Below are 18,494 nucleotides of genomic sequence, written 5' to 3'. Positions count from 1 at the left end.
GTCGGCTGGATCGACTACCTTCGGTTAATGTTTATCCAATATCGTAGGTTTTCATCACCATCTGTAACTTAGTTGCTTTGCGTTGACGATTAACTCGATATTCGTTTTGGCAACTTGTATCACCTCGTTGAAATTCTGTCACCTAACATTTTTTTTTTAAAACCAAAAAAACAGAGAGAAATCTAAGTCATCTTTAATAATGATAGGACTGAGACTTTTTAAATGAAATAAATATTTTGTCACATATTAATGACAGAATTCCCTGAAAGTATTCCCTGATCGTGGTCATCGAACAAACACATGATGAAAAACATGACTACAGGCTTAAGCTTTATAAGGTTATCACTCTCGCACTCATAGTAATTTTTGTTGTTTTCTTTTCAAACAACAACAACCTTCTGTATATCAAATCGAGCTCTTTTGTGACCACTTTCCTATAAGAGATCTTCATAAAGTCTGTAAAAATTTCTCTATTTTCCCCTTTTTGCATTGTTTATAATTTTATATTCGCATTCGAATACTTTTTGTTTTGTAAAAGACGTTGTTAAAAAATAATTTTTATTTTTATTGGTTATGCAAATATTTCAAATATTTTTCTTTAAATAACTTGGTTTTGTTTTTCAAGGAAATAACTTCTCCATAAACAAAAACCAACAACTATTCTACAAATCATAACTGAACAATAGGGAGGGGAAGCTAAATAAAAAAAAAAAAAGTAAAAGGGAAAATAAACCAAAACACACAATGAGTTTATAGCTTAGGGTCAAAACTTGACTTGGTTTTCATATGCCATCATCTGGCACCACAACTGAGTAACTAAGCTTCTTATAGACTTTTTGCATACCGACACGTACACGTACACGTGCGCATATAAAAAACTTGATTTCATATTTAAATTTTGCATATATATATATATATATATATATATATAGTTGTGTGATATGAATGAATACGATGTGGTGTTTGGCCACTTGAGCACATTTGTGTTTGCCCAGAACGGAAGGAAATTGTATGTATTTTAATAGTTCTCTGTTACCTACTCACAGTTGTTATCTCTATGTCCTGTGTTTTCTTAAACTCAAATCCAACAAACCAAACAATTAAAGAGAAAATACCTGAGGGTGTGGGATTCTTCTCTAACTTGGCTTAGCTGGGTTTAGCTTAGTTTGTAGGTGTTTGTGTAAAGTATTCTTTCGTCTTTCGTCTTTCGTCTTTCGTGTTTTTTGCAAGCAAAGGTGTGGATAAGATTTTCAGCTTTTCTTTTAGTTTAATTGGCGGTATTTTTTTGCACTTTTGTTTTTGTTTTTATTATTATTATTATTATTATGACAACTATTTTGATATCTTTTAGTTGCATTCATTAGCTTAAGAAATTGGGCATTAGGCCAACATGATATGCATCACTTTCTTGGTTTTTCTTTTTCTTTTTGGTTTCTTTTTTCTCTTTTTTGCTTTTGTAGTTGTTCTTGTTCGTTTTTTCTTAAATAATTAATTAACCATTTTCATTTTTACATATGTATGTACATACACGATGCCGATCATCAACCAGAATGAAAATGTGTAATGTATTTGAAAAGTTTATTCAAAAGAAAAAAAAAAAAAAATGTGTTTTTTTTTCTTTCTAAATTAGCCATTAAAATATTTTTGAAATTCATTTCAATACATCGTTATAAACAATTTTATATATATATATATATATATATATATATAGCGAAGAAGAATCCCATTACACATTAGGCGCAATAATTTTAATATCCCAAGCTATGACTCTGCACTGTAAAGCGTATGTCTATGGCGTGCAGTAAAGTACAAAAGTGCTCCTAGTATCAATATGTATACCCGAAGTCGAAAGATACATTCCTCGTTAATGGTTCGTCAAGTCAGGGTAAGGCAATCAAATATATATAGAGAGAAGTAAGCTAAGTTAGCTTTGTAGATGGCGGTGATGGCGTGTTTGTTGCACAGATGGAAGCCCTCGACTGTATCTCGTTACAATGCTTCATTGACGAATGGCTCGCACGTCGTTACCATTGGCCGGCCAATACATTTCGTGCTTTGGCAGAAATCCCTCAGTGGATCATTAAAATACGATTTTTGATTAAAAAACCATTTATAGGAATCCCTTTTCATGACCAATCATTTAGGAACAGCCTCCTGTAGATCTCTACACGTACACAGTTAGGAGGAGAAATTCAAGAGAACGATAGATAGAGCTCAAAGCCTATGGAGCGTGTGCTCAATCGATGTGACTTTTTTTACAATTTGGAGTGTGATGTCATTTTGCGCGGAATGAAGGCGTGTATAAGTTCGAAGATTAAACTCGAATAGATTATTGTTTAAGAGATACTTTGTTTCATTCCCATTAATTTCTGTACGGATTTTCACTTATCTTTGATGAATTCATGCACAGTTTTGATGGCGTCTTCATTTACCACAAGTTTCGTTTGCTCAACATCTTAGTCATCATTTCCGTCTACCCGATCATTCTTGTAGCGCGTTTATTATTCGTGAACGCTGTTACGGCACAATACGCTCATCGCCATAGACATGTTTCATCATGTGGCGCGTCTCGGTAGAAAAGTTTTGGCAGAACTTAATGTTGACTCTTGGTTCGATATTCATTTTGGTGTCGATGCAACAAAGTCTTTGTCACTAATAACATTAATAGGGAAACATCAGTGAAGGTTGTCAAGTCAGACAACTGGCAATAGATGGCGCCATTATCATGCGCTAAAAACGTTCTGTGTACTTTAGAATGCGTCTCGTTACGAGGATTAGATTTTTGTAGCGAATCTTTTTTTCTAAGAGACTTTTTTTTATCTTAACTTTGTTTAGTGACCAGTCCCTCAGTGGGGAGACTTGTCTTCCAGGTATATAAACACCGGTTGATGGTCCGTTAAAGTGAAAGAGGGATAGGGTGCGGCTGCATCTTAGGAGATGTGCGTTTAGGCAAAGTGGACATGAAAAAACTCGGAACTCACAAAAACAAATAGACACAATGGCTGATATTCTTTAAACCAAGCTTTGAAGTCTTCTTCTTTAAACTAGGCTACCTTTTTTTTTGTAGCTAAATAAAGGATTTCAAAAAGAATAAATATATTAAGTTGACGAGAAAGTTCTATCCTATGCATCCTAAGTAGATAGAATGGATCATGTGGAACCTTATTATTTAACCTATTTCTCATGGAATATAAGAAGACTATTGTCATATGGTTCGTTAGTTAGTTGCGAAGAGTGAAGTGAATATATTTAATTGAAGATATTGCATTTGGTATGACTTCTATAAACGAGGCAATGGATTGGCTGCCTTTGAAAACATATGTGACAAGATGGGAAGTTAAACTGTAAAAGCTCGAACTTGCCAAATATGGTTCGGCTTCAATAAAAGATCGTCGAGGCAGACGATAATGACATTTTGCCGCCCATATTGGAGAATAATCCACATCTAATCACTTTGCAAGTGCAAGGGAACATGACATCGATCATTCGACTGCTGCATGGCACATCTTAAAATTGTGTGAGTGTGAAGACAAATTGGACCAACAACCTTAACACAGCTCTGCTGAGACGTTTACATTTGAATTTAAGTAGTTCACCAGTTAACTAGTGAAGTGTAATCTACAATATGTTGCAGAAAGCGCACAAATTTTTATCAGAGCCCTTTAAAAGTTCATACTCTACAAGTACTATCATCCCCGGGCAATTGATCGGTTTTTAATCTAGAAAATACTTTATAGACCTCATCGCTTATAACCAAAGGTGCCGAGTAAGCATTCTTTATCTGTTTGAAATACTGAGTCAATTTAAGAATATTCTTATGACCTTCGGTAGTTCTTTTATGTTTCGTTGAAAGCTGCACATCTGTCAAAGATGGAATAAAGGCTGACATACAATCCGCTTTGGTTAAGTTTTCGGATCAAGTCTGTAATTATGCTCTGCACAAATTAGAAACGTGTTTGAAAAAGAAAAAATCCATTCTATAGGCATTCACATAACTACCTTTCATAATTAGACGTTATGTTGGAAGTGATCGGAAAAGCAATTTGATCTGGACGATTTTAGATAGCGTTCGTTTTCCTAAACATATGGGTGTACTACCTTTCGTCAGAATATTTAAAAAATTGCGACTTGTAGGTTGAAAACAAAACAATAATACTGACAAACGGACACACAGGAAATGATAGTGAATCGATCGGTATTATATAAGGTGGTATGTCAAATACTTTCCGGACTTGCACTGCAGGAATTCAACGTTATCTTATATTACAACTGGTGTAGAGTATGAAAAGAAAGGTCAAGAAGATGTAGATAATATGGATACGGCATGGAAAGGGCAATGAATCTTTTGAGGCTAACTACGTAAGCACCGGTAGCACGTATTACCGTCCAAGCTCTGCATGGCAATATGTCATTGGTTAGCAGAAGAAGCAATTGTCTGGTGACTGCAATGGAAAGTTCAACAAATTCCATCTCAGTGATATTAACTTTTCCTATCAGTATCGGTTAATAGATGGGCATCGAAAATTCGCCCTAAACCTAATGTAGTTTATTGAGTTGTTTGCCTCTATGCAAAATAATAAAATAATTATATTGTTGTTAGTCTCATAAGATAACTCAGTGACGTTTTAATCTTGAAATTAAAATGCATTTAAATTTATTTAATAAAATTCTATAGAAATTCATTATTTACATTATAAAATGTATTATAATAATTAAACAAACAAATGCAAATGTACTCTCGCATATACAGCAATACACTCCTATATGCAAAGCATGTAAAAATCTGTAAATAAATTCAACGTCGTGTGTGCCTGCATCACACCCTCATACATAAATAGGTAAACTTTTCCGAATCATGTTTTGTTTACTGTTTATAGATATGTAACTGAGTCTGTTTGAAATATGGCTGATGTGATAGGTTATCACAGGTGCCAATTAGGTTAACGTACAATACATATAGATATTGTGACATAATCATAAGATATCTCACTCGTAATAAATGAAAGAAAGAAAAAAAAAAAAACAAAAAAGAAGAATTAATTCAATGCAATTTAATAAATTTTTATTCTATTATTATTTTTATTATTATTATTATTATTATTATTATTATTATTTTCCTTTTTCTCTTTACAGACTCTATGTTATTTCGTTGTACATTAAATAAAAACTACATTGGAACCTGCAAACAATATAAATCGGGGTAAATCAGATAAACAAAGAAAAAGAAGAAAAAGGAAAAGGAAACCTGCGTCATAAACACCGTCCAAAAAATTATAAAAAAATAAAAAACAAAATAAAAGAGTAACGAAAATTATAAACAAAATATTTTTATATGAAAGCTTACTTTAAAGAAACAACTACAACAAATCTATTGCAAAACTATTTAAAAGTTTTTAGATAAAAAACCAAAAAACCAAAAAATATCTTTAAAAACAATCCGCAAAGACGGCCTTAAAAAAAAAAAAAGGAATAGCAACCGAAACTCGGGATAACAAAGAAAGTAAAGAGAGCTTTCACTGACAAATTGCTTGCATAAGATTTTTCGAAACGTTTCATTTTTATTGTAAAATAATACAACGGCCATGGGTAGAAAGAAAATACAGATATCACGTATCACGGATGAACGAAATCGTCAGGTAAGTGTTCGCTTAAATGAAATGCAAAAAAAAGAGGGAAAAAATGTGAAAATTTTATATTAAACTTGAAAGAATTGTTGTTGTATAGCACTTACGAGCATCCAGATAGTCTCTGCTGATTGATGGGTACGATGTAGATATGAGATAAACAAAGAAATCGGAATTTTTTCATCAATCTGTAATCATAATGTAATAGTGGTAGTAGCAGTTGTAGTCAATTGGCAAATATTTTTCTATTCTATTATTATTATTATGATTGCATTATACTTAGACTAAAGAGAAACTGAGATGAGTACTAGCAAGGAAGATTATCTTCTTTTCTTCTTCTTTCAAAGTTAGACAAGGTGAATTCCATCTTGAAAACTATTACCCCTCTTAACGGTTCTAATAACGGGGGAAGGCATCTCGCCAAAAATCGTAGTCAATATATATATTATACCTTACAGCACTACGCCCCTACTATTTATGTTAGGTATAGTATACGATGTTGGTAAAAAATTTCTGTAGCATCCAACACCGCTTGACATATTATTAGGTAAGTCTGTTCAAAGTTATCCGAATTAATTTAAGCACGTCGGTCCGTCTGTCCATCTGTCCATGCTTTCTTATGTACTATCAGAATTTTTCAGAGTCATTGAGGAAATTTTGATATATTTCCGTCTAAACATGAAAATTATTAAAAATGGACTATGTTGAGACTAACTCCCTTTATAAACAAATAAGTTGAATAGACTTCTTAATCGCCGGAAAACACTAACTGGGCTTACTAGGTACATATGGACTATTTCAAATCTCCACCTATATAAATGCTCTTGCATAAAATAAGATATCATGCAGCGCGGAAAATCCTCGAATCGGTCTCAATTTATGTGTAGTAAAGACGAGTCCTAAGTTCACGATTCGAATCATTTTTCATATCAACCTGCTTGCAATGTTTTTGCTAAATTTCAAATTGAATTTATGCGAACGTTTCACAGGGATGAACAGACAGATGGACAGACATCATCTTGTACGGCCTCTCAAGTCTGTCTTGGCATTGTAAATGCCATTAAATTAAACTTAAACTGTTTTTTTATAAATATATAATTAAGTATTAATAGATTATAATTTAAACTATTTCTCATATATAATATTAAAAAAAAAGAAAAAAAAAAGAGAACTTAAAAGCAACTAAACAAACATAAAGGAAACCCTAGTAACTTACTTTATAGACCTATAAATAGTAACCTAGACCTTTAAATAGTAATCTAGTGATGGTATTGCATTGCTAGAGATTTCCGTCCCATTTGTGAGTTCCATTGTTAGAGAGAAGAACAAGAATTACTTTTGAACTGCACTTCAATATGATAACGTTAAGAAGGTGACCATAAAGCAGTGATATATTCTAACTAAAACCTAAAGAAGGTCCCCGTGCAGGTACTATTAAAAGTGGAAAAATCTTGAGGTGGAAATACATAGTTCATATATACAAATCTCAATTTATAAAATTCCTGTCTATGGCTCTCGAATGTTCGATGAAGCTACTCCAATACTAATATTCATGATTAGGTGATTGATGTTAATATGTAGGTCAGTGTGAAAAAACAAAAAAGAAAAAAAACCTTTGAGAACATAAGATTAGTTATAGTGTAATTAGTAAAGTCCATCAACTCCTAGGTCTCAGGCTCTTTGCCATTAAGTCGATTTAAAGTTTTTCCCATTTACTTAATTATTCATTAATTATAATGACGCAAATTTCTGTTGCTTCCTCGGCATACGGTTTACGTGTACCTTAGAAAATTTGTACATGTACACATATGCCTTTTTATTTGCATGTGTGTGCACATTATTATTATAACGGATATAAGTGGTTTAACTTTCAGGTTAACTATGTCGTTTGCGTTATCCTTTTGATTTTCCTTTCTAAGCATTTATATACATTTTCCCTTTATCTTTAATTCATTTGAAAATTGTATAGAGAAATTATTGATTTTATTTCTATTTAAATATTGTATACATATATATATATATATATATATTAGATGACTTGGTCTTTACTATACTATCATTGTCTATATTTTTTTTTTTTTGTTTTTATTTTCAGGTTACGTTCAATAAACGTAAATTTGGTGTCATGAAGAAGGCCTACGAATTGTCAGTGCTGTGTGATTGCGAAATTGCTTTAATTATATTCTCATCGAATAATAAACTTTATCAATATGCCAGTACCGATATGGATAAAGTTCTTCTCAAATACACGGAATGTACCGAACCGCATGAATCAATAACTAATCAAAATATAATTGAGGTAAGTTTAATTTATAAATTCAAAAGTAACTCTTCAGATTTAATATTTAATTAAGGTAATCAAGCAATTTTTTGCCCTTCAATCTTTGAATAATCAATGTTGTACAGTGTTATGCTTGCAACATTCATGCGATGCAAAGTCCAGAAAAAAGTTTCAAATAACCTAAAAATATATATAAAATATATTCTTAATTAGCATCATATTTTGAGTGAATATAGGCAGTTCTGTCTGTCCGTATTTTTTTGGCTTTGTAATATGACCACTCAAGGCCAAAGGGCGTCGCCTATACATGTGATACGGCAACGGTTAGGAGAATAAGGCGAAAGTGGCCCTATCCCGGTGGTTCAACATTACCGACAAAGCGCTTTCTATAGCTAAGACCAATTATGGTGAAACCGTACTGACACTCGAATCCGCGAAGATCGACTTGGCAGTCGCCGCTCTTATCTATTCCGCAGTCCATGGATGACTGTGCGTCTGCTTGTAATAAGCATTGCAAAAATTAAGTTATCGGAGGCCGTTACCCATAGCTTGACACTACAATATAAACCAAGAACGCTTCCGTTTTCAAAAGCGAAAGTACTGCTCGTTGCTCATGAAGCACAAGAAATAGAGCGATAAAAATTTGTATATATATTCTATGGGTGCACCTATAAATAGGCTAAAAAACCGGTCATGCTCCATTCATTCGTTTCTTTTGTTCCGCTTTCTTTAAGATAAGAACATCGCCCATCATTAGGTACACTGTGCGCCAAACTACTGTTACTCACGTAACAACTTTTCAAAATAGGGCATTATATAGGAAGCGCTGGAAGAACTTTCAATAGGTTTTGTCCTTGGGTCGAAACGTGTCCGTTTACCAAAACTTTGCGCCCTATAGACTAGACATAAGAAAACAAGATTGGCCAATGAACTTACGAGCAGACAAGCTTAAATTGATTCGGCGCAGTAAAAGGTGGGTGTCCCTCTGGGTATCGCATAGATCCGCACAAACTTAACGTACCCTCGTACCACAAATGTCGTAGGGTATGTAACGTTGGAAATGTACAAAATTCCTAAGAACTTTCAGTACCAATCAGATAATGCGTCCACACCGCGTTATATTATATGCGGTATAGAATTTGATAGAAGGGTTCGTATAAACGTGTCCGTTCAAGAATGAAAAAGTTGCTTAGCTTCAGAAAGGGGTGAAATTCATGGGACCTGTGTATGCGCACCCATCTAACGGCGGACAACATACAAGACGGACGGAAGATGGACAAACAGACACATGTCGATTCAGAAAGTGATTCTGATCGATCGGTAGACTTCAAATCTCAAGTATGGTAGAGTTGTTAATAAAGCCGCTGGACTTAGATGCTAGTACTTTAAGACTTTGGCCTAGTTAATTATAATAATAATAGTAAAACCGATTCATCTCAAGTCCTTTTCGGTATTATACACATTCGCGTCAAACTTAGTATTCTGTTATACCATAGCTGATGTTGGACATGAAAAGAATCTGAACATAGTTAGCATAGTTAGTAACTTGTGATCTGCGACCATCTCGGTTGACTTAAGATCACCTTTCTTCCGTTTGTCCTCTTGTCACTCAAGTTCCGGTGTCACACACAATTTGTGCGCCTTTCTTTCACACTTTACCAGGAATGCTAATCTTTTAACGGCTATTTTATATAAAATTGGGATTCTTTAGAACTGAATTACTTCACTGATCTTCATGTACGCACGCGTTAGAAAGGTATTAGAAAAACCGTCTCGATTATCTACACCCTCTATAGTCGGCTCAAGCAAACTATTCATTGCTAACCCAAAAGCTTTGCTGACGTTCTTAATAGTGCCAGGGCACACAACTCACCTTAGTCTTTATAAAGTTACCTATAACTCAAGTTCGTTTACTTATCCGCACATCGTACCCTGCATTTAGAGTAATGTTTGATCCAAAAGCAAAGTCTTCCTTTTTTTCAGTTGCTATAGAAGCGATGTTATAAGTTTCTTGGAAATGTTCGATTGCTTTTCAACACAGTCACGATTGTTTTCATTGTTGATTTTATAATGTTTATGTTAATGCGTTTTATTAGCATTTCTCTCGCTAATGGATTTTATTGAAAGTTTCATATTTGTACTAGAAACTTGCATTAAACCAACACATTTTAACATACATCTATATTTATCCTAATTCTGTAGTACGCTGACACAAACCGTGACATTCCACTGACAAGGTATAATTGTTGGAAATATATTCCTTTTATTTAAATTTTATATCTATCCGTCATTGAAAGAGAGAGCGTATCAACGTCTAAAAATGCGGATCATAGACCAACTAAGTCATATACATATATATATAGGATTTTTCAACAAGAAGTGTCCGTTTAAGTTAACCAAGCAATAGAACAATTTTTGGCAAGTAATGACTTCCACTGATATCAGTTCAAAAAAAAAAAAAACATTTTTTCGAACATCGATCGGACGGAATTTAATAAACATATTACCGGATTACAGCACCAGCTTAAAAACTGCTTCGCTAATATTGCTCGTTACACTTAAAGGGTTTCTTCAACCTTGGCTCTTCCTTCGGAACGCCAAAATTGCACACTTGGGCTTGTTTTCGAAGCTGGAGACACCAATATAAACCTACTCACGCAAGACAAAAGTCAAAAAAATGTTGCAAAACTTAAAATATAGTTAGCTAACTTCCCGCGTTCTTTTATTTTCCTCCAGTAAGAAGTGCGACGAAGGTTGAGATTGATTCATGATTAATCTACGAGTCTGTGTATAAAAGACAAACAACTATAACTGATAACGTATACAGTGATCAAAAAGTAATAAAACCAAGTCTTGCTTAATTATTAATATTTGGCGCGGCGGGCCAAAATATGAATAAGGTGAAGTGTTATTAAAATATTATGCGTCTTTTTCGTGGGATTGTTTGCGATTATTGCGGGCAGACAATCCTTCGCATGGACATCAAGATAACGCTTTGCCTCTCATTCCATTGATTTTTCTACGCAGACTTCAGATTCGCGCAATACACGTAATTCTCTTTTTACACGCATTTTTTTGGGAACGAATTTATCGTGCAAAAAAGTACACGAAAGCACACCTTGATCTCTTTTTACGCGAATTTTTTTACACGAATTTTTTTGGAAGCGTATCCATCGTGTGAAAAGAGACTTAGACGTACTTTCGTTCCGCAACCATCATCTTATTGACCAGATTTTGCTCCATTTCCGAAATTTAAGGAAGTTGGTCTGAGAATATTATTTTGGAAGGTTTCGAAGACTGGGAGGAAGCCAACCGTATATTGTATTCCTTTAGGAGAGAGCTACTTTTAAAGAAATGAACTTAATTTGTTTCTTATTTAAAAAATTTTTTACATTTTGCCTGAAAGTATTGTTTCAAAGATTAATTACACCCTACATAGCTTGTGATCCAGGTAATATGAAGTTGATTCGTATGCATGGAAGATCTAGAAAGAATGAAAGTAGACTAGAGTTTTATTATATCGATCTATTCAGAATCATTTTCTCGCATTTCATCAAAACGTCTCAAAACATGCGGTTTATGAGTTGCACACAAACATACAAGAACAGACATCACTTCCTGCATCGATCTAAACTTGTCAGTCTGCTTGTTCATCTGCTATCAGAGGCACTTTTTGCATCGATCTAAAATTGTCTACCCGTTTGTCTTACTTTCCGTCTTGCTTACAATCTCTAAGTAGGAATTTTTCAAATATTTTAATGAAATTTGATGCACCCACGTATCAATCTAGGGTTGTCTGTCTGTCCGTCGATTTTGTTTTCTTTTGTTCAACTTTCAGCTGGCAATTTTTAAGATATTTTCATGAAATTTGATACACCGACCTATTTTGGCTCAAAGACGAACGCTATTAAAAATGGTTCGGATCGGGTCACTCTTTTGATTATTCGCCACAAAAAGCCTTATTTGTTAAAGTCGTTGTGTGGCTAACGTTATTAAGTATAGCGCTGGTGCATATGTAATGGTCGGCCCAAAGGGTTGTTTATTGTAGTCTTAAATGCTTTTTATTTTATATTTTTATGTAAATGTTTATAATTATTTTATAAAATAATTTTCGTAAATCTTTTTATTAATAATTATCTAAATTGTAAAAAATTTATAGATTCTATCTTCACCTTTCCAGAAGGAGAACAAAAATGGTGTCATGTCACCGGATTCGCCTGAACCGGAATCTGATGTGGTTACACCACGCACTGAAGCCAGATACAATAAAATCGATGAAGACTTTCAATTATGTATGCATCGGTCGCAAATGGCCGGCGGGACCAGCGCGGCACGTAATATGACAAATTCCAATTATACATTACCGGTGTCGGTGCCAGTGGCGGGCGCTTACGGTGATAATATGCTACAGTCCAGTCCGCAAATGTCCCACACAAACATCAGCCCACGACCATCGAGTTCGGAAACGGATTCAGGTGGGATGTCATTGATAAGTTAGTGTTGAATAAGAAAACCAATATATTATTGTTGTTGTTTTACTGTTGTATTATTTATGTTTATATTAAATATATTATTATTTTGTTTCTTGTGTTGTTGTTGTATTTCTATTTAAAAAAAAAAAACAACTTTTAAGTTTCTTTCTTAACCTTCGATTTTTAATTTCTTTTTTTAAATAGTTTTTGTTTAATTTTTAGCTTTATTTTATTTTTATTATTGTAATTTTTTCTTGTTAAATCATTTTTATTTCATTATTTTTAACCTTTGCACGTTTATTTATTTCAATTTTTGTTTTTGTTTTTTTTGTTTTTTTAATTTAAAGTATTTATAAATGATGTATTATTCACATACATATATAATTTTTCTTTCTTTTTTTCCTGTATTTTCATTTATTACAACACCATCAACATCGTCATCATCATCGTCATCATCATCGTCATCATCATCTTCATCGTCGTCGTTATCGTGTTTTTATTCACATTTCTTTTTATATGAAATTAAAATCAATTTCTAAACGTTTAATCATAAAAACAAAAACAACGTATTTAAAAACAAAACCAAAACGCCTACACATACATATGCATATATATAGTTTATCCATCGGGCTCCATGTTGGAGATGTCAAATGGTTATCCTCATTCACATTCGCCGCTTGTTGGTTCTCCAAGTCCGGGTCCAAGTCCTGGTATAGGTGGGCTTTAATTTTGTTTATTTATTTATTTATTTATTTAGTTTTTATAGTACAAAAAACAATATTTATATACATATATATAAAGTATACATTTTTTTTTTTAGAATTAACTAATTTATAACACATACATACTTTAAATAGCATGTTTAAAATTTCTCTCGATTTTTCATTTGTTAACAAATTGTAAAAAAAAAATTCGTTTTTTTTTTTTCTTTAATTTATTTGCGATAATTTTAATATTTTGAGTAAATGTGTGACTACACTATTATCTAGACAAGTTTGGTTCAGCGAGAGTAGAAGAAAATGGCGTATTAAAGAGTTGAATAAGCGAAGAAAGAAAAAAGAAGAAAGAAATAAGGGAATCGTATAGAACAACAACAATAGGATAGCAAAGGATCAATTAGAATATGATATGAGAAAGTGTTTGGAGAAGACCGAGTTGGACGCAAAAAGCAGCCGAATTGAGAATGATCGCGTTTACCAGGCAAAGGCTTAACATTTACAGATGTCTTTAGAGGTTTAAGGTTCGAATTTGGTTTGAAGACTCAAGCAAACGGCTCCCCTGGAACCATCGGCAATTCATCAGTTCAATTGGAGACCCCCAAGGGGTAAGACAATCCCCATTGAATGATTCCTTACCAACCTGAGGTATAGAAATAGAAAACGGGTCTAAGCCATTTTCTCGTTTACTCGACTCGATTTGCGTCGAGTTCTGTCTAAACACCTCTTAGATAGGGTAACCACAGCCAACACGAAGGGCCGTACCCAGCAGTCAAGTAAGAAGTCATTCCCTCGCCAGTCAGATGGGTAGTGTATCTTCCTGCCAGGCCAATCTGACCCCCAACGATACCCACGAACTTCATGACTTATCATTCAATCGTACAGAACTTGCGCCATGCTATGCAGCTTTAGGTGTCTGTCATCTAAACATCCTTTCTCTATCTTTTCTCGAGAAAATAACGCTTCCAAGTTTTCATCGCATAGTACACAGCCAACTACGCTACAGCCCTCTTAAATATCGCTGGCCATCAGGCAGTCTGATAACCTCTACAAGGGAGAAGAAATAAGCTTTCTTTCGATTAAAAAAAAGGGCTCTCTGCCGATACATCCTTCTTAGGCTTCCAGGTTATAGATAGCAAGCCTTAAACCCTTCTTTGCCATTGGCTGTGCGACTCTCGAAAGTGAGAGCTATAAAAGCAACAGTCAACATTTATAGGGAGCACCACAAAAAGGTGAGGGTTTCGGGACATCTATTTTCACCCAAGGAATCCCCGCAACAACATTTATAGATCGGTCAAACACCAAGTAGACTGCGGTCAACATCCTCTATCTCTCCCTATCTCTTTCTTTTTCGTCAATTCTGTCTTAACGGCTTCGCTTTATTAGGGCACATCAATAAGAGACATCCTCTGAGTGATTAGTCAAATTCAAAAGCAGTAAATAAATAAATAGAATAGCTCCTAAGAGTGTGACGGGAGATAAGAACACATAACATTAGTTAGCGTCGGTAGAGAAACGGTTAGAATAGAGCAAAATATAGTCGCATAATAGCGTAGATAGGAAACGGTGAGTTCGAGCATTACAAATGCTACATAAAACGGATAACAGGTACGAGAATGGAGTTGAGTATGCGATGATACATGAAATTATACTATAAGAAGGGATAGCTCTTAGAAAGAGATAGAGTGAAATAGCATACGACCAGAAGATCGATTACAAATAGTACAGCAGAAGGTGGATTAAAGGGGATAACATGTACGAGAATGGAGTTGAGAATGAAATGATATATGAAAGTAGACGACAAAAAGGGATAGCTTTTAGAAGACGATAGAGTAAAATACCATAGGACCAGAAGATCCGGCGGTGAAGTGGATAAATAAGAATTACATAGGCTCGCAAAGATTAAAAAAAAATAAAAGAGAAGTACGTCAGGATAGTTTAGATAATGTAGGATAGCATGGATTTGATCAGCATAAATAGAAACGCGAGAGAACTGCACTTAGCGTCGGAATAAAGAGTAGAACTGTTAAGAAAGTCATTAGAATTGTAAATGTGGGAAAGTCGTTAAGATAGACTTGATATGCCGATAACAGATTGCGTTCTACTTAAAAACATGTAGACTAGCATAGTTAAGAGTAGTGAGTGATACATGAGAAGAGAATAATGGCAAAGTTATAAAAAGAAAAAAAAAATAAATAAATAAGAAAAAGCATTCATCTTATTATCAATAACTTTTGTTTTTTTTTTTTTTTTGTTTATATTAGAAATAGTAATTAAAAATTTCAATACATTTATACGATCAACTATATATAATAGCATGTAATAAAATTAATAAACTAAAAACTAATTGAAAATTAATTGAATTCATAAATGGAAAACAAATCAAAAACATTCTAATATGAAACTTAAATATTTTGTTTCGAATAGCACATCAATTAACCCATAAACAACAACAATCACCCGGCAATCAAAACGGTCGAGCTTCCAACTTACGAGTAGTTATACCAGCACCAACTATAGCTCAAAATATGTCCACCGCAGATGAACTACATTATAATGATGTAAGTGAAAAATTAAAAGAAAATATTTTTATAGCCTACACCAGTTAAGCGGTATAAGAGTATATTAAACATATGCGGATGTTTGCAACATGCAGAAGGACTTGAGATAAACGCAAACTTTTGTAAACCGATTGATTCAATGTCACGTTCTGACACCTTCTAAGCTTATCTGTCCGTCCGTCTGTCTGTCCGTCTTGTTTTCTCTAGTATTCAATAAAAACGCCATCATTTTTAAAATATATCGATGAAGTGTGATAAACCGACCTGTTTGGCACCAACACGACGAACACTATTGAAAATCGTTTGGATTGCACCCGATTTTCAAGCACCGCTGATATAATATCTTATTTCGAAAACTCGTTATATGTCTAACTGCATTAAACGAAGCGGTGTAGGGTACTTACCGTTGGATCGTCTCCTACTATACAGTTTTTACTTATTTTTATTTAAAGCAATTTCATTTCGTATGCATTTATGTATTTTCAGCGTCATAACTCAAGCACTCTAAATACGCCAGTAGTAACTCTGCAAACGTCTATACCAGGTTTACAAGGCTATCCTTTTGTGCCGCAAGACTTCTCAATGAGTTCCTCCGACGTTATGAGTTTACCTACGTGGAGTACCCATCAAAGTCTAGTGCAACATACGGGGTAAGTTTTAAAAATACAGCATTTTTGCAAAAATTTCGATGCAACTACATTATTAAGTAAGAAAATTATAGTCGGTCGTGACGGAATCTTTTATACCCATCACTGTTATTCTAAAAACAAAGACAAAAAAAGTAAAAGAAGTACATTTTCGTGCCCTATAATATGGAGTGGGCGCGGCTGGTTTTGCCTATTTTCAAAATAAAAGTTTTTATTGCGTAGGCTTATGGGCGTTAGAGGCGTGTCCTTTGAAAAGCTTAGGTAATTTTCAAAGTCTTTTGGAAATTTGAAGGCGATATCTTCATTTTCACTCAAGGGAGTATGTTTACCGCAAAAACTGCAGACTGCCGCAGGCACACGAATGAACGGATTCGTGAATTTGAAACTAGCCACGAGTTCATAAACTTTATGGTGTTTTTAAAACTTCCTTCTGCGTCTGATAAAGATACTGAAAAAAAAATTAAATTTTACTACATTACAATATTACATAGGCGTGGTCATTTTTTTTCCATTTTTCTATATGTGCAATGTCGTCCGTAGAATATGCGTTTAAATTTTCAAATCCAAATTTTGGTTTGGGCCAAGGCGCACACCCTTTACCAAGCATCTACAAAATTAGTATAACTTGTATATGCAGTCGCGGAAATCAACAATGTATTGTAAAATCTTTGGATTTTTTATACCTTACACCGCTTGTGGTGCAAGGATATATGAACTTAGTATAGCTATATGAGTCTAGAAACCCTCGAGATACACCTACCTTTTATTATGCTGATCAATTCACAATCACTTCCTGAATCAATTTAACATTGTCTGTCCGTGTGTCTGTCTCGTTTCACTTCTTTTTTTTTTGTGCTCAACCTAAAGGGCACAGTTTTTTGTTTGAAAACGATTGAGATTGGAGTACTTCTTCGACCACTTCCCATATAACGCCTCATCTTGAAAAGCCATTATACGCATAATTGTGGGATGGTGTAAATCATTTGATGATGGATCGTAGTCTGCTGTAGTGTTTTACTTAAATAAATTACTTGTTTTTTTTTGTTTTTATTTTATATTTAGTTTATCTCAACTGACGGTTGCGAATAACTCACCACCTCCTGCCTCCTCTCCAGTCAATATTAAAGTGAAATCAGAGCCTCAATCCCCACCGCGTGATCTCTCCGGAGCTCATCAGCCAAATAATAATAACAGCTCTATTGTTAGTGCCGGCAACAACAATGGTAGCAATCATATTGTTGGCTCTCTAGCAGGCACAACAAGTGGATCAAACAATATCTTAGGTACGATTAATGATTTAAGCAATACACTGTCCATTACCACGACGCTGAGTGTCAGTGGTAGCGATATAGGTGGGGCAAGCGGGATGGGTGTAATAGCAGGTAACGGTCCAGGCGGAGGTTGCGGCACAACGACAACATGCTCGAATGGTTCTGCCAATGATCAAGCCACTAATTTAAGTATTTTAAATCATCCGCAACAGCATCTGGTTATGCCAACTTCAAGACCATCATCAACGGGTCATCTAACGCCCACACCAGGTAAACATTAATCGCACATTTACTTAATTCTTATAATGATTTTAAAGTTTGTTTTTTTTTTTTTTTTTGTTTTTATTTTGAACGCAAGCTTTTAAGAGAATAATATATAATAATAATAATAATATTAATAAGGCGCGCCCTAATTACACAAAAAATGCTCTAATCGATTATTAGCTTAATTAATAAAAATATTTTTCCGATGCAAAAAAAAAAAAAAAATGCGTTTATAATTTTTAACACGGCTAATAATCTATTAACTGAATAATAATAGTTAAGACACTTTTAAAATATTTTTCAATTTTTTTTTTTTTTTTTTTTTCTTTTAATTCATAATATCTTATGAGATTAACAATAGAAAGATTTTTTCAATTTATCTACCGCAACTTTTAATGCTAATATAATAAATCAATAGAAACGAGAATCTCGCCGTATACCGTTCGCTCACATTCATCACATTGTCACGTACCATTGCACTAGTGCCGAGTGTATGAGTGTATGAGTGCCATTGAACTTAACTTTGTAGATTGTTTTTAAGCCGGCAATTATTCTCTTAAGTAGATAATAGGGAATTGAATTGAATGTTATAGGATGTTTATATTGCAGATGACCAAGATCCTTAGAAAAAAAGATAATGAAAATGAATATTGTATCG

The 18,494-nt window shown here is 34.0% G+C and overlaps 1 protein-coding gene and 1 long non-coding RNA gene across 13 annotated transcripts in view; both read left to right on the top strand.

Moving 5' to 3' along the window:
- Positions 1-5,241, top strand: part of LOC119641385 — a 72,980-nt gene extending 67,739 nt beyond the window's left edge. Inside the window, exon 3 of the long non-coding RNA XR_005247823.1 lies at positions 5,134-5,241. This is a non-coding gene — a long non-coding RNA (uncharacterized LOC119641385). The remainder of the gene's footprint in view (positions 1-5,133) is intronic.
- A 190-nt stretch (positions 5,242-5,431) lies between these two features.
- LOC119641416 (myocyte-specific enhancer factor 2) overlaps positions 5,432-18,494 on the top strand; it is a 16,630-nt gene continuing 3,567 nt past the window's right edge. For 4 of the 12 annotated variants that reach the window (XM_038040097.1, XM_038040095.1, XM_038040093.1 and 1 more), the window contains exons 1-7: positions 5,432-5,636; positions 7,720-7,923; positions 12,065-12,398; positions 12,995-13,093; positions 15,521-15,654; positions 16,141-16,304; positions 17,364-17,842. In XM_038040097.1, coding sequence (XP_037896025.1) covers positions 5,583-5,636; positions 7,720-7,923; positions 12,065-12,398; positions 12,995-13,093; positions 15,521-15,654; positions 16,141-16,304; positions 17,364-17,842 — 1,468 coding nt within the window. In that variant the 5' untranslated portion in view covers positions 5,432-5,582. The remainder of the gene's footprint in view (positions 5,637-7,719; positions 7,924-12,064; positions 12,399-12,994; positions 13,094-15,520; positions 15,655-16,140; positions 16,305-17,363; positions 17,843-18,494) is intronic. The other 8 variants (XM_038040102.1, XM_038040096.1, XM_038040094.1 and 5 more) reach the window with 7 other exon arrangements.

Source organism: Glossina fuscipes, unplaced genomic scaffold (assembly GCF_014805625.2).
Source record: "Glossina fuscipes isolate IAEA_lab_2018 unplaced genomic scaffold, Yale_Gfus_2 148, whole genome shotgun sequence".
NCBI classification, from domain to species: domain Eukaryota; kingdom Metazoa; phylum Arthropoda; class Insecta; order Diptera; family Glossinidae; genus Glossina; species Glossina fuscipes.
This window is presented reverse-complemented; position numbering and strand designations above follow the sequence as displayed.